At 30.4% G+C, this 24,833-nt stretch overlaps 3 protein-coding genes and 1 pseudogene across 3 annotated transcripts; 1 reads left to right on the top strand and 3 right to left on the bottom strand.

The window, feature by feature from the left end:
• Window positions 1–2,632: 2,632 nt before the first annotated feature.
• LOC106760096 (uncharacterized methyltransferase At2g41040, chloroplastic) lies at window positions 2,633–6,479 on the bottom strand. The gene is made up of 8 exons (XM_014643527.2): window positions 6,243–6,479; window positions 5,894–5,994; window positions 5,658–5,798; window positions 5,328–5,409; window positions 4,900–5,093; window positions 4,667–4,778; window positions 3,209–3,313; window positions 2,633–2,994 (listed from the first exon to the last, which is right to left on the bottom strand). Exons 1-8 carry the CDS (start codon window positions 6,393–6,395, stop codon window positions 2,866–2,868), a joined length of 1,017 nt encoding a protein of 338 aa, XP_014499013.2. The 5' UTR covers window positions 6,396–6,479; the 3' UTR covers window positions 2,633–2,865.
• Window positions 6,480–8,401: 1,922 nt separating this feature from the next.
• LOC106760095 lies at window positions 8,402–10,430 on the top strand (annotated as a pseudogene).
• A 1,842-nt stretch (window positions 10,431–12,272) lies between these two features.
• Window positions 12,273–14,547, bottom strand: LOC106761467 (probable flavin-containing monooxygenase 1). The gene is made up of 5 exons (XM_014645019.2): window positions 14,038–14,547; window positions 13,542–13,779; window positions 13,240–13,415; window positions 12,784–13,142; window positions 12,273–12,677 (listed from the first exon to the last, which is right to left on the bottom strand). The coding sequence occupies exons 1-5, from the start codon at window positions 14,476–14,478 to the stop codon at window positions 12,326–12,328; spliced, it is 1,566 nt and encodes a 521-aa protein (XP_014500505.1). The 5' UTR covers window positions 14,479–14,547; the 3' UTR covers window positions 12,273–12,325.
• Window positions 14,548–19,574: 5,027 nt separating this feature from the next.
• Window positions 19,575–21,888, bottom strand: LOC106759951 (probable flavin-containing monooxygenase 1). The gene is made up of 5 exons (XM_014643354.2): window positions 21,374–21,888; window positions 20,938–21,175; window positions 20,627–20,802; window positions 20,123–20,484; window positions 19,575–20,036 (listed from the first exon to the last, which is right to left on the bottom strand). Exons 1-5 carry the CDS (start codon window positions 21,812–21,814, stop codon window positions 19,685–19,687), a joined length of 1,569 nt encoding a protein of 522 aa, XP_014498840.1. The 5' UTR covers window positions 21,815–21,888; the 3' UTR covers window positions 19,575–19,684.
• Window positions 21,889–24,833: the final 2,945 nt, after the last annotated feature.

Genomic DNA, 24,833 nt, shown 5'->3' with positions numbered 1-24,833 from the left:
AGAAAGGCAAGGAAGTGGGAACTAATTTGACTGTGATATATACACATAAGGAGCAAAGTGTAAGATACCTAATCATTTGGTTGTATTTTTCTTAGAAAACAAGCTAACGGTAGTCTTGAAAAAGTTGGTCAATTCACAAAATTCATATTGTTATTATACAGGATATTATATCACTTTTTGGGATGCATGATGCAAATGGCAAACCAATATTGTTTTCCTCTTGTACAAACAATTTAGTTTGCATGTACGAATTGCCATCTTGCATGTACAAATTGCCATCGTAAGTAAACTTGAATTATATATTTTTTGTACTATTACATATTAGAGTGTTGAATATTATTGCATATCTTAACCATGACCTTTTCCTATATAGATTTTCGGAGAGGGGTCGTTTATTTGCCAAGAAAGACATTACATCATTTGAATTAGGCGCTGATGGAGGACTCTTCTTCATTGGATATGGGACTGGTTTGCTTAAAATATGGAAATGGAATGAGTTACCTTAGGTGACATCCAATTAAGATGTTTTCTATACTCTTCAAACATGAATTTATCTTTTGTTATCAAAGTACATTGTGTTCTTCATTCTCATGCATGTCATCTTGTCTGACATCTTACATCATTATTGCATTTACTTAGTATGTTTATTGCATCTTGTTTTTTCATAATACATGTTTAATTGGAAATTCATCATTTTAACTCTAAGTTCCAAGTTTGTTCACTGATATTTTTTGAGCACATTGTTGATAGTTGTTTTGTGATCATGATTACTTGTTGGGATCCTTCACACACTACACATGTAGTCTTGACATTATGACACTTAAGGAAGATAGTTTTTTGTTAATATACTTAAATAAGAAATGAATTATTTTCTGTTATGTTTCTATAGTGACACTCACTGCATTTGGTTACTAGAGAATTGTTTGTCAATTAAAAAAAAAACAAAAAAACAAAATTGACACCCCTTTGAGACTATATGTTACTGGGGAAAGAGACACTCCTTTGAGACTTAATGTGGCAAGTACAAAACATTATGTTACCGGGGAATTGTCTATCAATAAAATAAAATAAAAATGTTAGACACACTCCTTTGAGACCATATGTGGCAAGTGTAAAGCATTTGAATGGAAGACCCAAGCTTAGTTGGTAGGTAAGTGCCTTCTAGGTTAGAAACCAAAGAGAAAATATTTTATAATGAAAAAAAAGTTACAAAGATTATCTATCTTAATGTCTTGTGTCTTGACTCAATTAATCAATTGCAGACCTAACAAGTTAATCATGGTTCCAAAAACATTTTGAAATGTGTGCATTTTGGGATATCATTGTATGAATTGGACTTGAGATGAGATTATATATTTCCATTTTAAAAGCATTAATCATTTTGTTTGCATAATCATTCTATTTTAGTTGAATTTTAGTTACATTATCATTCATACCTTAGTTTAGGCGATTTTCATGTATTATTGTATTATTTGAATGATTTCATCATGTGTTATCTATCTTTCGGATCATACACTTGGGTTTTGTGTCTTTATTGTAAACAGGAGCTTTTAGGTGTTGAAATCACAATTTGGAGATAGTTGGTGTCAAGAATGAAACATATCGTATTGTACCTCTATCACCTCGTGAGCAACATCTAGAACGGTCAAACGTTCATTGGCATCACTTTGATCGTCGACCTGGGGTTCTATGTTCTGAATAAAATTAGCCACCACAATTTGTAATACTTATATCCATGTTAAATGATTTACAATCATGTCAAAATATTGTATATAAACAATTCAAATTTTGTCAATAAAATTAGCCACTAAAATATATTGGTCACTAATTTTTTTTCCATTGATATAGTCACCTAAAAATATTTTAATTAAAATAAAAAAGTAACCTATTATAGATTTAAAAATAATGGTTGATATGTTATCACATTTGCAACCGAATTAGCACCAATTTTTTTTGAAAAAAATTTAATAATATTTTCACTTTAACAACAAAAGTAGGGTCACTACTTTTTTTTGTTACCAAATCAACCATCGAAATTTCGTCCACTAAATTGGTATCCCATAAGAGAAGGTGACCAATCTTTTTAGGATGAATTAACGACCGAAATTTGGTTAGTGATCAATTTTGAATATAATGACCCCTGAGGACATAATGCAGTGTTTAAGTGACAACCAATACAGGATTTGGTGATAATGACACTAATGCAGCTCTCAAAATGTCAGGATAATTTTCTGTTTCGAAAAAGCCACTTAGATGGAATCGTTTTGAAGCTATATTGGTTGAAGTTCTAGCAGAAGTATTGAAGCATGAAATAAAAGCAAAACTCTTTGATTGGCGCTTACTCAATTCTGTTGGAATGCAAACAAAGTCCCACGTTGAGTGAAAGAAGGATTGGTCAAGGATTTATATACACATAGATATCTCCAATGATAAGAGGTCTTTTGGAGTGGTACCAAAAGCAAACCCGTAGCGGACAATGTCTTACCATGTGTGGAGATCTATGTGTGTGCCGATCCTCTCCCAACAGAGCCCATGGTTCGAGTCTGGTGATATAGATATCTCCAATGGTAAGAGACCTTTTGGAGTGGTACCACTCCAAAAGCAAACCCGTGACTATGTATGGAGATCTATGTGTGCGTTGAACCTCTCCCCAACAAATTCTTCGAAAAAAAATGTCAAAATTCAAAGTTATACAGTAAGGGATTCATGCATGAAGTATTTTACATCGTGTGAGCCTTTACATCAGAACCCGATTTTTACCTTTTCATTTCTCGTTTATTTACAATTTCTTTACAGATGAAACGGACAATATAATTAACAAAGAAGGAATGAATAACTGTTATTGTAAACACATCAAACTTAGTTTTATGGCTTCTGAGCTGTAAACATAATAAAAGCCTGCTGAGTCTTGCTTGAATAATTCGTAAGACCACACGAGGTGCAAAGGTCTCTGATCTCTTCCTCTGTTAAATAGCCATAGCCTTGTGGAGTTCTCTACAAACCAAAAGACCTTTAAATCAACTTGGTTGGGATTCAAGGTAAACTCGTTAAATTGTGGAACAGATATTTTATTCATGGATTCAAGAGATAATCAAGAACTCTACGTCACACTAAAAGACAGGTACAATGAACATTCAGCATGCAAAATGTTGACACTTAAGATTGTAATAATGACAGGATATTGAAGATAATCACGGCCTGAGTTTACCTCTCTGAAAGGGCGTATAAACCAGGGAGTTGATGAACTGTAACGCAGAAAAGTGCTTCCAACAAAAACACCACCACTTCTTAGTATCCGGGTGATTTCAGCAACCTATAGAAAGTTTACCGTAGGCGTGTCATCATAAAAATTAAAAAGTTTAAGTAGTGTTAAACAAATATGTGGAAGAACACGCAAATATCTGGATAGAATAAAAGTCAACACTACAAAACATGTGCAATCCAATAAGGAAATGAGCGGTTCATGATTTTTTACTTTAAAATTTAGGATAAATGTAAACATAAAAATTTAGGATAAAATTTAGACTAAGTTATTTTAAGTAGTGCAGACAACTGCAGCATTAGCATTTTGAGGCTGCTGCAGGAACTAATTTTCCATGTTTCTTCTCTTCACATCCAGTACAAGTAATAGAAGATTTGTCAGTGTGTTTGATTCAGCTTATTTTGAAAAAGATAATAGTTTATTTTTGCTAGCGAAGAAAGCCTAAGAAAAATAAGCTACTGTTCTCCAAAATAGTTTTCAACCAGTGTGCACTTGAACAATTGGTGTTCTTTATAATAAACTGCAGAATTTTCAAATGCAATATGTATCTTTGCACGTATCATGTATGTATTTATACATCTTATGCACATTACAGGCACATATATTGTTGACCAATAAAACCAGGGAGAGAATAACTACCATTAATCCATCTGTGCCCGATTACAAAAATTAGATTCAAATATTCATTCACGACAATTTTATAAGTGGAAATCTATGTCAGCTTTCTCAGATATCTGTCAGGTTCCTCTTTATAATCTCTTTCTATATCTCTGGAGGAAAAAGTCCAGCTTTATGATGCAATACTTCAGTTATTTTATGACATTGAAGCAATAACTGTTCTGTTTAGCAAACATTTTCTCAAAAGAACAAATTAAAAAAAGTATTTGTATTATAAGAATCCCAGCAAAATATATCTGTTTTAAGCTCACATGGTAACTATGCAAAAGGTTGAACATATTATGAAGTAGAAATGCAGCAAAACGGAATGTAAGAATACTTTAGTTATTTTATGACATTGAAGCAATAACTGTTCTGTTTAGCAAACATTTTCTCAGAAGAACAAATTAAAAAAGTATTTGTATTATAAGAATCCCAGCAAAATATATCTGTTTTAAGCTCACATGGTAACTATGCAAAAGGTTGAACATATTATGAAGTAGAAATGCAGCAAAATGGAATGTAAGAAGTAATATGTACTTACAATAACAAAAATAAACTATACATAGAACTTAGGCATACAGAGAAGAAATGCATTTTAAGAGTGAATGGAAGGCACAGTCTTTTTATGTAGAGAACTGTTAGTGCTTTAAATTGACATGCGCATACACAAAGTGATATCAGTCTGATGAAAAGGTTACCCCAACCCAAACATTCTTCTGTTCATTACATAAAGACAGCACTTACAGCATTGGAGGGAGATGGCCAGCAATGCAAAGCTGCACCAGCATGAACAGCATCAACTGAACCTGATGCGAAGGGAAGCCTAGAAACATCTGCCCTTACAAGAGCAATATTACTGCAAACAACAAAATGAAACACTATTGAGTGCATCTGGGTCTCAAATAGAAAAACAATGAACATTTGATTCTTTAGCTGCATTAAATTTAAAATAGAATACAGGAAGAGAAAAAGAATACGTGGTTGAAAGTGTGTCATCTTTCTTAATGAAATCATAACATTGGCGAAGCATATTTTCAGAGAAATCTAGTGCAATGACTCCAGAGTAGGTTCCAGATTTTGCGAATTTTCTGGAAAATAAACCACTGCCACAGCTAACATCAACAAGAAGTCCATCTCTAGCAGATTTGAAGTACTCTTGAGCCATTTTGAACTGCATCATAAAGAATATATAATAGTCTTAATATGCATTGCATTACTATGAGGTAAGCGAGATGAACAAAACAATATAGACTCTCAGCCTGGATATATATGTACATGTATGTGTGTGTTTGTTTAAACAAAGTTGACTAGTCGGCCAAAATTCTTTCTGAACTACCATGCAACATGAATTTCATTTTTCAAGTATTGAAACATTTTAACTGCAGGACAGGCATCGAATGCATACCTCTTCATCAGGACCAGGAAAGCCACTTTGTCTGAAATTCTGACGCCAACCTCTTTCATATAAGAAGGAAACAAGGGGACTCCTAATTACAGTTTAAACGCAAATGAAATCATAAGAACTTTCCAAGGCATGCAGAATTAGACTACAACTAGTGCCACATGTAAAAATAACTCACAAAAATGGAAAAAAGAAAAAAAAACATGTATCCTATAAAAAATTTACATGGAAAATTAGACACATAACAAGATATTATTGATAAACAGGTATGTGCAACATATGGTAATAGTGGTAGCCAATGACAATAAATTGGAGCCATATCACCAATCATACCTGAAAAGCTCAGTCCGAGCTGGTTGAATTTCAGTGTAATCTTTCAATCCAGCAGTCACAGTCAAATCCAGATACCTGTCCTTGCTAGTGTATGACTTCTTACATCTCTTACACATGAAACCAGATCTGTAGATTGCTGATCTGAAGTTCAAAAACCATTTGGTTTATCACTACGAACCTGGAATTTAGACACGTAATAACCAAATACACATGCCGCCATGCATAAACCAACTTACATATTCAGACCAGGAGAGCCTTTTCTTATCAATGGTTCATAACATATTGGACAAGCAAACACGTCTGCTTCAACTGATTGATCGTGCTGTGTACGCAACTCCTGAAGGAAAAATAAAAAAGAAATCCTTCCGACGGGAATTAAACAATCATGTGACACAGTCGTTCCAGCAGAAGAAAATAACTCCAAATAGCTCAGAGAAGAAAAAAATTGAAATGCTAAACCATATATTTATTAAATTGGGTTTCTAAGAAAAATATCAATCATAACCAATAAGCTCAAGAAATGAAGGATTATGATAGATATATAAGGAACATGATTGTTCGAAGGCAGAGAGAAAGAGAGTATACCGTTTCCGCTGCAACTGCGGAGATTGCAGGAATGGTTGTCCGGGTTAGGGAGTGCAGACGACGAGGGCGAAAGTAGGATTTGGAAGAAAAGCGAGGGCATTTGAGAAATTGTATTTGGTGCAGAGGAGGAAGAGGAGAAGTAACGACGGACATGGCTACTGCAGAATGAGGAAAGTGGGTGGTAATCACTAGCTTTTGTTTTTTTTGCTTCTTACAGCAACTTGTTCAATTGCGAGCCAGAAATTTGTGTAAAATTTAATCGATTTTTGATAAATATAAAAAATATTTTAAGAAATAGAAATTAAAGATTATTAAAATATTTTTAGTTATAAAAGTAATATAAAATTATTTTTATATTTTATTTAAGCATGTCTTTTGACTGAAATGGGTCTTATGAAGATGTTTTTGGTGTTCAACAGCAAGAACTACCTAACTAGTAGGTTTGGTTTAAGGCTTGAGTTAAATTGTCTTAAAGTTTATGGAATTCTTCCTTGTTTATGTGCATCTATAATTTTGTTGTTTTCTTATCATGTCTTTTAATATGGAAAACACTGTAAAAAAGAAAACGATTATATAAACTAATTTTGTCTTTGCATTTGGAGAATATATTAATGGTAGGATGACATTGGCTAAAAAAAGAATTAGTTGGATTATGTTTTCAATTCCTCAATTGATTTGTTTACTTTACCAACTTCAGTGTAATAAAATAGGTTTATTTAGAGCCGTTAAAACGAGTAACCTGGCTCGATCCGGCCTTACCCACTACGGGTTGGTCACTTAGTGAGCTAACCCAATTCGGCTCATTTATTAACGAGCTAGAAAAACTTGAACCCGGCCCGACCCACCACGGGTTGGTGGGTAAATGAGTTGGCTCACTAGCCCATTTAATTACATTTTTTTAAAATAAAAAAAATACAAACTTTCTGTAATTTAAATTTAAACAATTTTCACTCCCAAAAAATTATGTTAAAGACAATTCGAAATAATAATAAAAATTACAATATAATTCAAATGTCATTAAAAAACAAACACAAAAAAGATACAAATAAGTTTCTTATATTCATCATTTTTTTGTTCTTGTTGTAGCCCTTGACCCTTGTTCTTGTTGTCTCCAAATTTACTAATAAAGATTTTCCTAATATCAGAACAATTCCGACAATCAATAAAAAAATATTAGTAAAAAAAAAAAGAGAACCAGTATTCAACAACATCAACAAAAAAATTAATAGTTTAATTTGTAACATAATTTCCCAAATTCAAAGATATCAAAAAGAGCTTGTTCAAATAATGTATACTCAAATTGTTTAAATAAAATGAACAAAATCTGATATAAGCATGTCAGAACATGAAAAAATCATTACATGTCTTCAAATCCTCCAGAACAAAAATTGTGGAGGAAAGAGAAGAAAAAAGGAAGGGTGTTTTGCATGCTCATTGAAGAAGAATTTCAATGAGTGAGGGTGAGAGCACCGTCAAATGAGAGCAAGTAAAGTAAGAGTGATTTGTGAGAGCAGAGGTTACTTTTTTGGTACACACAGTGAGTGAAAAAAATATTTTATATTTTAGGGTTTCATAAATAAAATAATAAATTAAAAAAATAAAATTAAATAGGTGAATTGGTAGGCCAACCCGACTCACCACAGGTTTAACCCGTATGAGTCGGGTTAAAATCTGACCGGCATATAAGTGAGTTGTATTTTTCAAACCCAACCCGGCCCGAACCTATTGACGGGCCGGATTGACTTGCGGGTTGTAACCCATTTTGACGACTCTAGGTTTATCCATTCTATTTTTTTAAATAAAAAATAATTTGAAAGATTAATTTTTGTATTATATTTTTTTTAAGATGTAAATATGTTATAGTATTATTTTTTAATTCATTAACATTTATAAACTAAGCTTTAATTAGTAAAATTAATCAATTAAAAGTTTAGAAATTTTTATAAAATTAAATATATTTTTAATATATATATATATATATATATATATATATATATATATATATATATATATATAACCGACAATTGTTATGTTAATTTAGTTTTGTGTTAAATAATTATTGTATAATGAGATTGAAATTGTATAAAGAATATTATTTAAAGAAGTAAAAAAAAAAGTGATTTTGGATGTAATTGTAATATTTGCTTTTGTAGAGTATTATGGATGCAAAGTCTATTAAGATGGAGAAAGATATTAGTGGTAAAACTTGTATTTACTGGAAAGTTGGGAAATGTAATAGAAATCCATGCAAATTTAGACGCGGAAAAACATCTTCCATACATACCTTGTATCTCGGTATCAATGTCAAAAGTAAAATTTGTGAAAAAAAATGTCATTCATCCTATAAGATTGTTTGTAAGGATAAACCTAACAAAACTTTGGTTCAAAAGGATGGAGACAAAGAAGATCAAACAAATGTTATAAAGGTGTCCAAGAAAATATCTCTAAATATATGCAAATATTGGACCAACAACATGTGTGTGCATGGGGAAAAGTGCTTCAATTTGCACTCATGGTGTCATGGTGATGGATTTTCCAAGTTAGCAGAACTTCGGCAACACAAAAAGGTATTCACTCTAAAATTAATAATTAGTATTACGAAATATATGTTTAATAATGTATATTTTGAATAATAATTCAATCAAAATTGATATGATTACATTTTTTTTTACATTAGGTTATAACTGGAATCACACTTCTAGCTGGAACCAACAAACTTTATTCTGGTAGCACTGATAGGATCGTTCAGATATGGGATTGCCATACAGGTCAATGCATTAAAGTCATACATTTTGGCACAGAGGTTAACTCTTTGATAAGTGAGGGGCTATGGATTTTTGTCCTTGTTTTATTTTAATGTATAATAACGTTCTACATATAAAAGTATTATAAGCAAGAAAGTTGATTACATGGATGTGTTTATGATAAAGACTTTGAATACTGAGACTAATATAGAGTTCACTCTGGATGGACCCAATATAGGACGGATCTTTCACATGACTGTTGGAAACAACATCCTTTTTGCTGGGGCAAAGGTAATAATAAATATAGAAGTTAAATGTTATCTATGTTCAATTTTCATTTTTATAATGGAGTTAGTTAGTTGAATGAGTTTTATGCTTCATTACATTAAGAGTTTTTGAATTATCTAAACATCTTATACCTTTTTCCTTACCTATTATTTCATCGTAATTTATTACACTACCATTTTTTCCTTTGATTAGGTTAAGAATACTCGTTTTTAAACATTTATTTCTAATGTATGTAATTATTAAAAACTTCAACATGGTGTCATTACTGCCTGGAGAGAAAACTCTGAAGCTAAGTCTCCTTTTGAATTGGTTGACTCATTGATCAACCATACTAAATCAGTGGTTTGCCTAACTGTTGGACGTAATATGTTGTACTTGGGATCCATTGACCAAAGCATAAAGGTATGTCTATTGTGAGTTGATGTCGAAATATTACCTTTTTCCTTTCATCATATCAAATTTCCTTGAATTACAAAGTGATCAATTCAAGTATCATTCAATATTCAAATCTTGTTACCTTGTTTTCTTTAGGCTTGGGACATGGATACATTACAATGTACAAAGACACTCAATGAGCATACTGGTGTAGTCACATCCCTTCTTTGTTGGGAGCATTATTTGTTTTCAAGTTCATCTGACGACACAATTAAAATTTGGGAATGCAAGGAAGTGGGAACTAATTTGACTGTGGTATATACACACAAGGAGCAAAGTGTAAGATACCTAATCATATGGTTGTATTTTTCGTAGAAAACAAGCTAACAGTAGTCTTGAACAGGTTGGTCAATTCACAAAATTCATATTGTTATTATACAGGGTATTATATCACTTTTTTGGGATGCATGATGCAAATGGAAAACCAATATTGTTTTCCTCTTGTTCAAACAATTTAGTTTGCATGTACGAATTGCCATCATAAGTAAACTTGAATTATATATTTTTTATACTATTACATATCAGTGCATCGGATATCATTGTATATCTTAACCATGTCATTTTCCTATATAAATTTTCAGAGAAGGGTCGTTTATTTGCTAAGAAAAACATTACATCATTTGAATTAGGCGTTGATGGGGGGCTCTTCTTCACTAAAGATGGGACTGATTTGCTTAAAGTATGGAAATGGAACGAGGTACCTAAGGTGACATCTAATTAAGATGTTTTTTATAGTCTTCAAACATGAACTTATCTTTTGTTATCAAAGTACATTGTGTTCTTCATTCTCATGCATGTCATCTTGTCTGATATCTTACATCATTAATGCATTTACCTAGTATATCTATTGCATCTTGATTTTTCATAATACGTGTTTAATTGGAAATTCATCATTTTAACTCTAAGTTCCAAGTTTGTTCAGATATTTTCTGAGTACATTGTTGACATTTGTTTCGTGATCATGATTACTTGTTGGGAACCTTCACACACTACACATGTAGTTTTGACACCATGACACTTAAGGAAGATAGTTTTTTGTTAATATATTAAATAAAAAATGAATTATTTTCTGTTATGTTTCTATGGTGACACTCGTTACTGGAGAATTGTTTGTCAATTATAAAAAAAAAAAGAAAAAAAAAGACACCCCTTTGAGACTATATGTTACTGGGGAAAGAGACACTCTTTTGAGACTTAATGTGGCAAGTGCAAAACATTATGTTACTGGAGAATTGTCTGTCAATAAAATAAAAAAAATGTTAGAGACACTCCTTTGAGACCTAATGTGGCAAGTGCAAAGCATATGAGTGGAAGATCCATGCTTAGTTGGTAGGTAAGTGCCTTCTAGGTTAGAAACCTAAGAGAAAATATTTTATAATGAAAAAAGTAAAGTTAATCATGGTTCCAAAAACATTGTGAAATGTGTGCTTTTTGGGATATCATTGAATGAATTGGACTTGAGTTGAGATTATATATTTCCATTTAAAAAGCATTAATCATTTTGTTTGCATCATCATTCTATTTTAATTGAATTTTAGTTGCATTATCATTCATACCTTAGTTTAGGCGATTTTTAAGCATTATTGCATTATTTGAATGGTTTCATCATGTGTTATCTATCCTTCGGATCATACACTTGGGTTTTGTGTCTTTCTTGTAAACATGAGCTTTTAGGTGTTGAAATCACAACCTGGAAATAGTCGGTGCCAAGAATGAAGCATATCGTATTGTACCGCTGTCACCTCGTGCAATCAAGAGCAACATCTAGAACAGACAAACATACATTGGCATCACTTTAACCGTCGACCTGGGGTTCGCTATTGTCGTCCGATTTTCCACAAGCTGAACATTCAATGAGGTTGTTATTTCTATTCCACCACAAAAATGAAAAAGAGTAGAGGTTGAGACAAACATGAAGAAGACGACGAGATGCGAGTTAATTAAATTTGTAATACTTATATCCATGTTAAATGATTTACAAACATGTCAAAATATTATACATAAACAAGTCAAATTTGTCAATAAAATTAGCCCCTAAAAATATTTTAATTAAAATAAAAAAGTAACCTATTATAGATTTAAAAATAATGGTTGATATATTATCACATTTGCACCCAAATTAGCACCAATTTTTTTTTAAAAATTTAATAATATTTTCACTTTAGCAACAAAAGTGGGATCACTGCTTTTTTTTTTTTTGCTACAAAATTAACCATCGAAATTTCGTTGACTAAATTGGTATCCCATAGTAGAAGGTGACCAATGCTTTTAGGAAGGATTAACGACCAAAATTTTGGTTAGTGATCAATTTTTAATTTGGTTACTAATTGGTTTCTGAGTAGGGCTTTTGCTACCACATGTATGTGTTCGGTAGTATTATTAGTTTGTGTATTTTTCTTGATAGAAATTTAAGATATATTACTTATGAAAGTATTATTTTGTAAATGGTTTAACATGACATGTTAATTTCTCTGTTGTAACTGTTATATTTAAAGAAGTCATTGTAAAGGTTTAGGGTAACATATATGAGAGATATTAGAAAAAAAAATGTAATCAAGGTTTCTATAATTGGAAGAGATGCATGGACCAAACAAATCATATAATCCTTTCAAATTCTCATTTACGAGTAAGACCAACATAATCAGCGGGACTATAAGGTTCAAACAATTCTGCAAAAATCCCATTCTTTCTTTTGGGATTATGCTTCATGTCTTTGCAAAGTTGATCATGATAAGAAATGCCAAAATTAGCAAAACATGATTTCCCAAAATATGTTCCTGCATATTGCTTCATGTTGTCTTCCCACAGTTTCACCTCCTTCTCCATTGTTCTTATACTTGGCACTTCAATGTTTCCATCCAAGAAATGTGCCACCCATAAGCTTTTCATTTCCGAGGCAAAAATGTTAGATGCACTCTCTGCATATCCTATTATTGCCAACTGTGGAATCCGAGGGTGAATTATTTGTCTGAAGCAGTACAACGTAGGCCATGGTTACATTTTTCATATTACTGAAATAATTCAACATTCAAGATAAATTAACAAGTAATATTTCTTACAGATTTTAGACTAACCTGTAGAGAGGAACTGTGGAAGTTGCTGGCCCAAGGATGTGATTTTGGAAAATTGGGGATTTGAATATGTTTTTGATTTTTTCATCACCTTTGTATCCAGTTGCAAAAATGACTATATCAGTTTCTAAGGGTTTGGCTTCTCCATCAATCACCACACCTTCTCTGCAGAAGCTAAAGCTTTGTGAATTCTTTATGAGGATGCTTCCTTCCTTCAATTTGTCAAAGAAGTTATCAGGAAATACTCCAAGCAGACATGAGGAGAGGTCATGAAGAAAGCTGTGACTAGGTTCCAATCCATACTTCTTCAATGGCAACTTCCATTTCAGAATGTTTTCTAATACTTTAGAAATTCCCCATCTCTGAAAGTTAATAATCAAATGGTTGAAATCAGTTTTTGCAGATAACTTGTCTGAAAGATAGTTTTCTCATTTTTCAAGTAGACACAGAAAAGTTTACCAATGGTGAAAGTAAAGTGGCCACAAGGCTAAGAAGGAAGGGTTCTCCTGGCTTGTGAACAAAAAGCTCTGCAAAGCGGTTAAAATATAAGAATCCAACAATAACTCCCCAACTGTTGAAATCTGGAAAAAACCAGTATGCAGTCCTTTGGATAATTGTGCAAGGATGCATGACTCCTGCAAAAGTGATTTTGTGGAGTAAAACATCAGAAGGGAATCATCGATAAGTACTAAACTAGCCAAACTGAAATAAATTCTTCTGGAGGTTGAGTAGAATATTTTGCAACCAAAACAATTTCTCACCATTTGCATTTGCACATTCAGCTGCAAGATCAAGAGCAGATTTATGTGAGCCTATTACTGTGACTCTTTTTCCTTTGATCAATTCAGCAGCAGTGTCATTGTCCAGATTGGAGTAGTCCATGGAGTGCATAACTTTTCCATCAAAAACTTCTGGTCCTTGTCCTTGTGGGAATTCAGGAATGTTTGGAAGACCACTGTATTTTCCAATGCAAAGAACAACAAACTCAGCATTGTGTACCTGTTCATACAAATGTTCAATTTAGTATATCAGTAAAACAAAAAAGACACCATTGTAAATGATAAAAAGAACCTAAGAAACATGTCCCTTTTCTCATTCTTTGAACTCAAACTTAACCTCCAAGATATTCAACAAAATGATGTTTGTGCATACATAGCTAGCAAGAGAATACCAGAATCTGAATGAAATACTTATTCTCAGATCAAGAAATTGACAAATGAAAGCAAGACTTGCTTTTGCTTAGACATACATAGATACCTCTAGGGATAAACTTTTGGTATGTTGCACAGTAATATGCCAAGTTCCTTTGGAGCAAAAGGGTCTGCCATTACCACCCCACAGTTCCCATGACTTAATTTCTTCAGTAGACTCTCCTCCAACATAATCTATATGAATGACTTTAGAGTTGAATCTGATGTAAGGAATGAGAGAAAAATGTTGAGCATAGGAGTTAAGATAATCTAGCATTTGGTTGTGACTTGGATTATCTTCTTTCACTGAAGAAGGCCATGGAAAATCTATGAACTGGTATGCTTGCTTATTGCTTTGGAGCTTGGTGGAGTCCATAGTATGCCTCCATAGCCCTCCAACGCCATCATCAGCTTCAAACACAGTTGGGTTAAATCCAAACTGCAGAAGGTATTTGCAGGCGACAAGACCACTGGTTCCTGCCCCTATAATTGCAACTCTTCTTTCCATTTCACCTTTGCAGAGACAACAATTGCAAGCAACTCTTTGATCCAATGCTCAAATGTTCAGGGTAAATGCTTTAAAACTATACTAATCACTTGCTGGGTGAATATATAGATGAACTGATGCATTGACTGGATTATATAATTATTTAGACAAATTCAATTGCATTTAATTTCAGTGCAAATTACATTGAATTAATTTGGAATTAAAATTACGTAACTTATTCTCAAGAAAATAATCTTAAAATATATTAAATGGAAAGAGGGGATCAAATTTTTAAAAAGAAATTAAAGATAAATTTGGAATAGTAATAAACTTATGGACAAATATATTATCATCCACAAAAAGCTAATTAATTTTCTTAAAAATGTGGGTTAATTAAAAAGGATAGAGACGTATGATTATATTTTAATATAAAGAGAAATAAATAATGTAGAATATTATTATAAAATGTAGGGCTTTGTAGTCTTATGATTTTCTTTGAACCATTTTTTATTGCATGTAGGAAATCAAATGAAAGATCTTGTCTCCGGTGATTAGTAGAAAAAGTACAAATGGTCAAACAAACACAATAATGTAGTACAAATATTGCTTCTAGCCCAAAGCAAAATGCTATTTCTTACGTGTGTGATGTATTTTAAATAAGAGTAGGTTACATTTTGGTCCCACGAGGTTTTGATATATATATATATATATATATATATATATATATATATATATATATATATATATATATTGTTTAAGGTAATGTGTACACATAATGATTCAAGCCAATGCAAAAAGCAATAACTTTTCTAGGACATATTTTTAGTGGCACTAGATTTTGGCTGGTAAAATATTACTATCAACTACCCATTAAAATTAATGAACATTATATTTAATATTAAATGCTAACACTTAGAATTTATTTTAATACTAATGCTTCTCTGAAAGACAATCATTTCTAGGTTATTTTCGAGTTATAGGTTATTTTCGAGTTATGATACTAATTTGAGAACCAAGACACGAGATAAAGTAGAAAAAAAAGGAGAATTTTTTATCTTGAATATGAACCAAAGAAAAAAACAAGTCAAGATTTTGCCTTAAAAAAAATTTGAACCATTAAAAACCGAAAAAAAAAAACAGATTTTGGTAACGTTCTACATATTATCAGTGTCATAAATCCTATAAGATTTTAAATTATTATTTAATTTTAAGGATTATAACACAATTTTGTTATTTTTTACAAAATTTTAATTATAAAAAGACATATTATCTCGATTATTTTAATAGTTGAAGCATAAAGAGGTTTATCACACCGATTTTGTAAAACAATTTTGCCTAAAGCCTGCCAAAAATATATTAATATTTTTAATGAAAATTTTGAAATTTTATTTAAACTTTTGGTCTTGGTTCTATGCGAAACTGAGGTATAAACACTTTATGGCACTGGTTTACAAACAACCGTTGCTTAAACTCTATAAAAAAAAAATATCTAAAATTTTTAGTGATAATTTTGAAACTTGAATCAAATTCTTGGTTTCGGTTTTTGAGGAATCAAATCATAAAAACATTATGACCGTGTTTCTTAATCCAACTGAAGTCATACATGTTTCAAAAGACTTAAAATGTCAGCTTTCTTGGGATAAGTCAATTTTGTAGGACCTTATGACACTGGTTCTACAAATAACTGAAGTCATAGGTCTTGTTCAGCAATGTGTCAACTTAACATGTTAGTTTTTAAGGGAATGTAGAGGGATTCACAGGACCTATGGCACCAATTCTACAAATAGTTGAAGTCATAGATTTTGTTCAGAGATGTGTCAGCTTAACATGTCAGTTTTCAGGAGAATGCAAAGAGATTTGAAGGACCTATGACAACGATTCTGTAAATAACTGAAGCCATAGACCACTTTATGTTTTGGTTAGTTTTGAACCGAGGTTTATATGTTACGAAATTTTATGATTTTGAACCAATTTTTAGATTTTCTTTCTCTTTTTCTTCTTTTTCTTTTTCTTTGTTTTCCTTGTGAGCTCTTGAGTACTTCTCCTTCCACTATTTCTGTGTTTTTCTTTTATTTTCCTTCTTCTAGACTCCATTATCATTCATCATCACTTCCGACGATATCAAGATGGCGCTCGACGCTTTGTACCTCTAGTGCTCATTGTCTAAGTTCTCACAAATGGTGCCTAACGATTATGTGGCATCCCGATGTTATATTAGACTTTAAACTTCCAATTTAACTTGAATAGGCTATTTAACTTGATTATCTATGTAACATTAATTCTTTTTAAATTTAAAATTTCTTGTTTAGTTCAAAATAACTATCAATAGATCAAATTGGAGAATCTAACCAATTCAAACTAGTTTCAGAACAACAATATCAATTCAATCAAAATATCAAATCAAACAATCATATTCAAATACATATTTTTCTAACTTTTAACCTAATAAACTATACCCTCAATCTTACACGACCATTATATCAAATACTTAAACCAAATCACACAAATCCAATTCAACTTCATAATTAAATATCACACTCCACAAACAAATAGAAATTTTTTCATTTAACTCATTATCATACATGAAACCAACTCATAATCAGAAACTATGCATCAATTCAACCATTTACTTCATTTAGGTAAAATAAACATTTTAAAACATATTCACTCACTCCATGCATCAAGGACCATCGTCATAAAATTGGCATTTCATAAATCATTAGAAAGAATTAAATTAAAACTTTCCTTAGCATTGTTAAACTTTTTTTTTCATAGATATTCGTTAGAGTAGTGGCGAAACTTGAACCAAAAAAATTCAAAAATGCCAAATTAGATTTTTTTATATATAAATTATTTTTTTAATTAAATAAAAAAACTTTTCATTTCCTCTACTTAAACCATTTACGTATGCACTTTTCAATTTCTAATCTTTCTAATTAATTGAATTCATGTAACAGAGGTATTTTAACTTTTATTCCAATTAAAGTTGATTCAAGTAATTCATTATGTGCAGCGGAATTGGTAATGCAACCCAAGATATATCCATAAAAATTTTACAAATTTAATCATATACAGCGGAAAACACAAAAATCCCTAAATTTCATTATTTAGGGTTACACTAATTTGAAGAAAAATATAATTAAGGTTCATGTCAATTTCATAAAGATCCCTAAAATCATAATTTGAGTTTATACTAATTTGAAAAATACTTAATTTGGGAGAAACATAGATAGTCATAAATCTAACTTATATAAATCATAATAGAATACTCATTGATTCATGAGAAATATTGTGATAATATGTTCTTCAATCTATCTCATTGCTTTTCTTTCTATTTTTATACTTTCTTGAAGACTTATTACACAAGAATCTTATGGCTAGAGACAGAAACATAGTCTCTTTAATTAACCAATGTCTATCAAATTGATTTTTATTTTATTTTTTAAACAATAAAAATATATAAATAAATAATATATATAAATAAGATGGTGAGAAGGTGAGAAACTTTCCTAAAAGTAATATAAATAATATAATATATATATATATATAACTTTAGATTATATATAAAAATATATAAAATAAAAAATAAAAAAATTTTGGGACTCATGACTCTCCTATGTCATAGTCAAGTTGGCTCTATTTCTCATGAAATGATCTAATTTGACAAAGAAAATCTTGATTAAAAACCTAAACATATAATCATGATCTCAATGTAATAGAGATTCACTTTAAAGAAATTTAATCACATGAATTAGAGTATAACACACAATAGTCAAGTTTCGCTAATGTTTTAGAATTCTATTTCTCATAATATGAGATCTAATTTGACAAAGAAAATCTTAATTAAAAATCTAAACATATCACCATGATTATAATGTAATAGAGATTCACTTTAAACACATTTGAGTTACATGTATTAAAATATAGCACACTTATAATTCAAAGAACCAAAATCACCTCAAAAAAAATAAAAAATAAACTTACTATGATATTAAAAATGGATATGTAGAATTTTTCACAAGGAGGCATCATAGTTAGTTGATCATAAAAAAATTAACATTAGGATTAAAAATTTAAACAAAAAATACAGAAGAAATTAGAGAGATAATAGATTTTTATAAAAGTGAACTTTCATTAGATAACATATTTATAATCTTAATCTTTTATCGTTAAAATATTCTACTATTATTTAAAAAAAAAAAATGATACTACCTTTAGACTGTTTTAAAGATTCTCACAAATGACAACAATTATCATAAAAAAAAAAATACCAATATTTTAAACGAAGAAAACCCTTTTAATAGAAGTAAAAACTCGTGATTACAATTCAATCAATTAAACTTTATTAAAATTAAGTATAAGTATAAGAAAATCAAATAAAAAACACAAATAAGTGTCAATTATTATCTAATACATCAAAGTAATAATATTTAAAAAAAAAAAAAAAACTTAAAGTTGAGCAACAATATAAGCTGACTTCTCAAACCATATACCTCCTATTAATTATTCCCAGTTGTTAAAATGGAAAATATATATTATAAATTTATATCAAAATTTCATCACATTCGAACAATAAACGCAACAAAAATTACAATTTTATTAAAATGATTCGGTAAATATCAATAAATTTTCTTTTTTTCTCCTCCCTTTCAAAGAATACGATTTTTACCCACTCTTAATTTAAATAAAATAAATAAATTAAAATTTTAGACATGGAGGTAATCTCCAATCTAGTAAAAAATCATTTCTGAAAACACAAATTTAACTTTTGCCATTAATTATCAACCAACAATTATATTTACATCATTTATATTTTTTCAAAGTTTTAGATAATCCTTGTAACTGTCCACGACAAATTGGTCTTGCTGTGACCCTAGATTCTTCTGCAAAAATATCTTTCCTTATAGCTATTATTTTATTATTAAAATAAAGTTAATACAAAATTCTCCGTAGTATTCATGAAGAAAATAAAGATGGGATTAACGTTGCTTCAATAATACCGCTGCATCTTATCTCTTGCAGGTCAGGTCTTGTCTCATAAAGATAATAATATCACATTTTTTAATCTCATACAGAAAATAGCTTTATCTCTTAAATTTTGAAGCTTCCAGAAAAAATGATTAAGTTGCAGCACAACAACAAAAATTGTTGCTATTTATTACTAAATTTAAGAGGTGCACGTTAATGCTTACATTAAAATGATTATTAATACCACTTTAATATTGTTTTATTTATGAGTAAGAGCTACATAATCAGCGTGACCATAAGGTTCAAACAGTTCTCTAAGAAAACCTTTCTTCCTTCTGGGATTATGCTTCATGTCTTTGCAGAGTTGATCGTGATACCAAATTGCACAATTAGCAATGCACGTTTTCCAAAAATATGTTCCACCATATTGCTTCAAGTTTTCTTCCCACAGTTTCGCCTCTTTCTCCATCTCTCTTATATTAGGAAGTTCAATGTTTCCATCCAAGAAATTAGCCACCCACAAGCTTTTCATTTCTGAGGAAAAAATGTTTGACAGACTCTCTGCATATCCTATTATTGCCAACTGTGGAATCCGAGGGTGGATTATTTGTCTGAATTCATTGGTAAACATAGATAAAGGTTAAAATTTTGGTGAACATAACAATAGAAAAACAGGAAAAATCAACAAGAGACTGACCTGTAGAGAGGAACTGTTGAGGAGGTTGGTGGCAGAGCTATGTGATTTTGGAAGATTGTAGATTTGAACATGTTTCTTATTTTCTGGTCACCTCTGTATCCAGTGGCAAAAATTACTATATCTGTTTCCAGAGGTTTAGCTTCTCCATCAAGGATTACACCTTCACTGCAGAAGCTAAAGCTTTGTGATTTCTTTATGATGATAGATCCTTCTTTGAGTCTGTCAAAGAATTTATCTGGAAACACTGCAATCAGACATGTGGAGAGGTCTTGAAAGAAGCTGTGGTTTGGTATCAATCCGTACTTCTTCAATGGCAACTTCCATTTCAGAGTAGCTTCAACAACTTTAGAGATTCCCCATCTCTGAAAATTAACAGAGGAACTGTGTATCAGCATACTGTTCTATAAAAATTGAAAACTTGGTCTAGTTAATCTACAAAATTCTACAATCTTCCTTTTTTGTTTTTGTGAAGAACTGCATAAACAGAATGTCATTGAATGTTACCAATGGTGAAAGTAAAGTGGCCAGAAGACCAAGAAAAAATGGTTCTCCTGGCTTGTGAACTGAAAGCTCTGCAAAACGATTTAAGTATAAAAATCCAGCAATAACTCCCCAAACGTTAAAATCTGGAAGAAACCAGTGTGCGTTCCTCTGGATAATTGTGCAGGGGTATTTGACTCCTATCACAGTTATCAGAGAAGAGAAATATCAGAAGGGAATATAACTAAGTATTAGCAAGTGATGTAGGATAGAGTCAAATAAATCATACTACTGCAGGTTGAGTAGAAAACTTTGCAACCAAAACAATTTCTCACCATTTGCATTAGCACATTCAGCTGCAAGATCCATAGCAGACTTTTGTGAGCCAATTATTGTGACTCTTTTTCTTTTTATCAATTCAGCAGCAGTGTCATTGTCCAGATTGGAGTAGTCCATGGAGTGCATAACTTTGCCATCAAAAACTTCTGGTCCTTGTCCCGGTGGGAATTCAGGAATGTTTGGAAGACCACTGTATTTTCCGATGCAAAGAACAACAAACTCAGCCTTGTGTACCTGTTTATACAAATGTTCAGTTTAGTACATCATTACTATAAAAACAAAAAAGACATCATTGTAAATGATAAAAAGAAGTTTCTCTATGCTTTATTTGAGCTCAAACTCATCTCACACGTGATTAAAAAATCAACTTTATGAAAAAAACAGACAATGAAAGTAAGACTTGCTCAGATTAAACAAACCAGAATCACATACCTCTGCAGATAAAGTCTTGGTATTTTGCACTGTAACATGCCAAGTTCCCTTGGAGCAAAAGGGCTTGCCCTTACCACCCCACAATTCCCATGACTTAATTTCTTCAGTAGACTCTCCTCCAACATAATCTATATCAATGACTTTGGAGTTGAATCTGATGTGAGGAATGAGGGAAAAATGTTGAGCATAGGAGTTAAGATAATCTAGCACTTGGTTGTGACTTGGATTATCTTCTTTTACTGAAGAAGGCCATGGAAAATCCATAAACTGGTACATTTGTTTATTGTTTTGGAGCTTGGTGGAGTCCATAGTATGCCTCCATAGCCCTCCAACGCCATCATCAGCTTCAAACACAGTTGGGTGATATCCATACTGCAGAAGGTATTTGCAGGCTACAAGGCCACTGGTTCCTGCCCCTATAATTGCAACTCTTCTTTCCATTTCACCTTGGAAGTAGCTATTTCAGGGCTGTAATATTTTCAACCGAATGCTTCGAACTATATTTATAGTAAAATGTTATCAATGTTATGCAGAGACGTGTGGTCTTCTTCCTAATAGCATTGACTTGTTTATCTAAATCTTTTGTAAGGCAGGGATAATTGTGTATTTTTCTTTTTCACCGGTTTAATAGTGTCTTTGATTCCTTTTTTGTAAAATTTACAATGATGATGTCTGAAATATTTTTGTTTTTCTGAAATTTTAGTTCCTCACACTTGAATTATCTGTAATTTCGGACAAATCTATAATGGTTCACGTGTTGTCTTCTTTGCATATGGCTCTGACAGTTTATCTACAATAAGAGAGGGACAGAAGAAAACGTGAGAAAAAAAATGCATGGTACAAAATACTAGTTGTCTGATCGTGATTCTGTATATTTTTTTTTTAATTGAATAAAGTTATAAATAATTAAAAGATAAGAGATCAAAATTATGTAAAATTAAATTCAAGACCAAAATTAAAAATAATTAAAGATTAAGGGACTAAAATTGCGAAAAATATAATCATGCATTTTGTAATATATAGATAAAACTACAATTACAAGATTAAATAAGTTTGTGGCCTTTTAATTTAGACATAAAATTAAGTAATCTTTTTCACTAAATGACTTTAAACTTTTTTACCTGTCAACAAAATTGAAAATAATATTAGAAGGAGTATATTTTCATTTTCATTTTTAAAATTTGAGTTAAAATATATTAAATGATGTAAACAGTTTAAATGATAATTTGAAACCGTCATTTAATTTAACATATCAAAATGATTTATATAGTTAGATTAAAAGATTATATCTTTTTATTTTCATTTTTAAAGTTTGAAAATTAAAATATATTAAAATTAAAAAAAAAAGAACAAATTTTAATTTTACATAATAATTAGATGCTAAAAATATATTTAATTTTTATAATTAATTTTTTAAATAAAAAATTGAAAACGATATACTTGCAAATAGGAAAGAATTTTGTAGATTTAAATGATTTTTTAATGTAATTTAGTACTTTTATTGAAATATAGTTCCTATTCAATGTTTTTTTATTTTCAATTGTTCCTGTTTATTTTCATTATATTATAACTTTTTTTTTCGCTAAGTGATAACATAAATAAAATGTTTAAATAAGTTTTATTTTGTAAAACATTTTTTTTAATTCAGTAATTTTTTTAAACATTAAGTAGCTAACTGAACTTTGTTATGATTTTGATTAATAAAAAGTATTAGTTTAAATATTAAAATGAAACACAGTATCACTTTTAGATTTGGTCTCTATAGTATCCATGTCTTAAGTATAGACGATACATTTGACTGGTTAAGAAATAACATAATCTGAGCTAAATAATGTGACAATTTTATATAGTAAAATTTGACCTTTTATCAAATATATATTAGATCAGGTTTCGTATTGAGACCAAACCGTATAAATATTTATATATTTTTTTGCTAACCATCTTTAAATTAAATAAAGTTTTAGAAAACTAAGTTTTAAGAGAATTTTTCTGACAGGTTTTGGGAATCTACCTTTATATATATAATTGGTTTTGAAAAAGTCAAACATTTATCTATTGGAGAAGAGTATTTAATTTATTTTATTAAAACATAGTTAAACTTATCTTATTTTCAATTTTCAAAAGTCAATACAAATTATAAAATAATTCATAGTGATTATTGCAGAATTCATAGTGATTATTGCTTAATACTTGAAATGATGCGAAACCTGATATAATTTAACAACAACCATAAAAATCACAAAAGTAACTTAAAAAAAAGTAATTCATTTAATTTTAACCTAATTTGGAAAAGGTATAGTAGATAATTGAAATAACACTGAAATGCTTAAAACATATTCATGAGTTTCGTGTTTTCGACGATGCAATATTCATTTCATTTGTTGGATGAAATGAAATGCTAAAAATCGTTGAAGAAAAATCTTTATTTTAAAAGTTTAATACAAGATGAATTTAAATGTAATTAATTTTCATAAAAATAATTTATAAGAAAAAGATTATTCTGATTTATATATTATAATTTGATAATTTGATTTTGAATTTGCAAGAGATTGGATCATGAATAGTGTAATGGTCAAACTAACATAATAATATGGATAATAATATTTTAACAATTCTTTTTTAACAATAAGATACGTGTCACCATTTTATTGATCTGTTTGAAATTATTTTAGAAAAATATTTGAAACAGACTAATCATAAACTAACACGTATACATTGTCAAATTATGAAAGACACGTTTCCTAATAATATATAGTGCAAATAATGGTTGTAGCTAAAAGCCAATTCCTATTTGTCTAGTGTAGGTGGTGCTGTATTTTATAATAGAGCGTTGAGCGGCCAGGTAATAAATATATATGAATTAGCAAAAGTAATTTATGAAGTAAAATAGTTATATTTTGTTGAAAAAATGAGAACAGGAGAAGGTAAACACGTAACTAAAATTCTGGAGTGAACTGACCCAGTAAAACCTTTTGGGCTACACCCATCCTCCTTCTTCTTTCCTATTCTGTGGGTCACATGATGACAAACCTAAACAAATACAAAAAAATGTAAATTCCTTAATCCTTGTTGGCCAAAGTCAACGAATGAGAACAACAAAACGCGATACAATTGCACACAAAAATCTAAGTTCTGATTAATGTTATAAGTCTGTTGTAACGATTTGCTCTGAAGAAGGTCCAAGAAGCACCATTTTGTTTATTTCTCATTCACCAACTTTGCGTGGCTACAAAGATTATACTAAAAGTAACTTTAAATGTGTATGAAGTCTTTTTCACGTATTTTAATTTGATATAACTTGTATTTTATTCACGTAAGGCATGCATAATGACCTTTCTCGCTATAACCTTTAAACTTATCTTATGATGGAAAATCATTTGTTGTATAAAATAACATTGTGCACAACCTTAAATTATCTTTGCAACATGGATCTAACACATGCACTCATGTATCTTACAAC

This window comes from Vigna radiata, chromosome 5 (assembly GCF_000741045.1).
Source record: "Vigna radiata var. radiata cultivar VC1973A chromosome 5, Vradiata_ver6, whole genome shotgun sequence".
Taxonomy (NCBI): domain Eukaryota; kingdom Viridiplantae; phylum Streptophyta; class Magnoliopsida; order Fabales; family Fabaceae; genus Vigna; species Vigna radiata.
Note: the sequence above shows the minus strand (reverse complement) of the source record. Positions and strands in the feature narration are given on the sequence as shown.

Bases quoted from the DNA above. Each gene is read 5' to 3' on its own strand.
- LOC106760096 (XM_014643527.2), bottom strand. From the start codon at position 6,395: ATGTCCGTCGTTACTTCTCCTCTTCCTCCTCTGCACCAAATACAATTT. The intron at 4,779-4,899 runs GTATTCTTTTTC...TGTTGTTTGCAG, and splicing joins GATGACACACTTTCAACCAC to TAATATTGCTCTTGTAAGGG. The intron at 3,314-4,666 runs GTAAGTGCTGTC...AACTTTCTATAG, and splicing joins GGCCATCTCCCTCCAATGCT to GTTGCTGAAATCACCCGGAT.
- LOC106761467 (XM_014645019.2), bottom strand. From the start codon at position 14,478: ATGGAAAGAAGAGTTGCAATTATAGGGGCAGGAACCAGTGGTCTTGTC. The intron at 13,780-14,037 runs GTATCTATGTAT...TTGTATGAACAG, and splicing joins CCAAAAGTTTATCCCTAGAG to GTACACAATGCTGAGTTTGT. The intron at 12,678-12,783 runs GTTAGTCTAAAA...GTACTGCTTCAG, and splicing joins TCCACAGTTCCTCTCTACAG to ACAAATAATTCACCCTCGGA.
- LOC106759951 (XM_014643354.2), bottom strand. From the start codon at position 21,814: ATGGAAAGAAGAGTTGCAATTATAGGGGCAGGAACCAGTGGCCTTGTA. The intron at 21,176-21,373 runs GTATGTGATTCT...TTGTATAAACAG, and splicing joins CCAAGACTTTATCTGCAGAG to GTACACAAGGCTGAGTTTGT. The intron at 20,037-20,122 runs GTCAGTCTCTTG...CAATGAATTCAG, and splicing joins TCAACAGTTCCTCTCTACAG to ACAAATAATCCACCCTCGGA.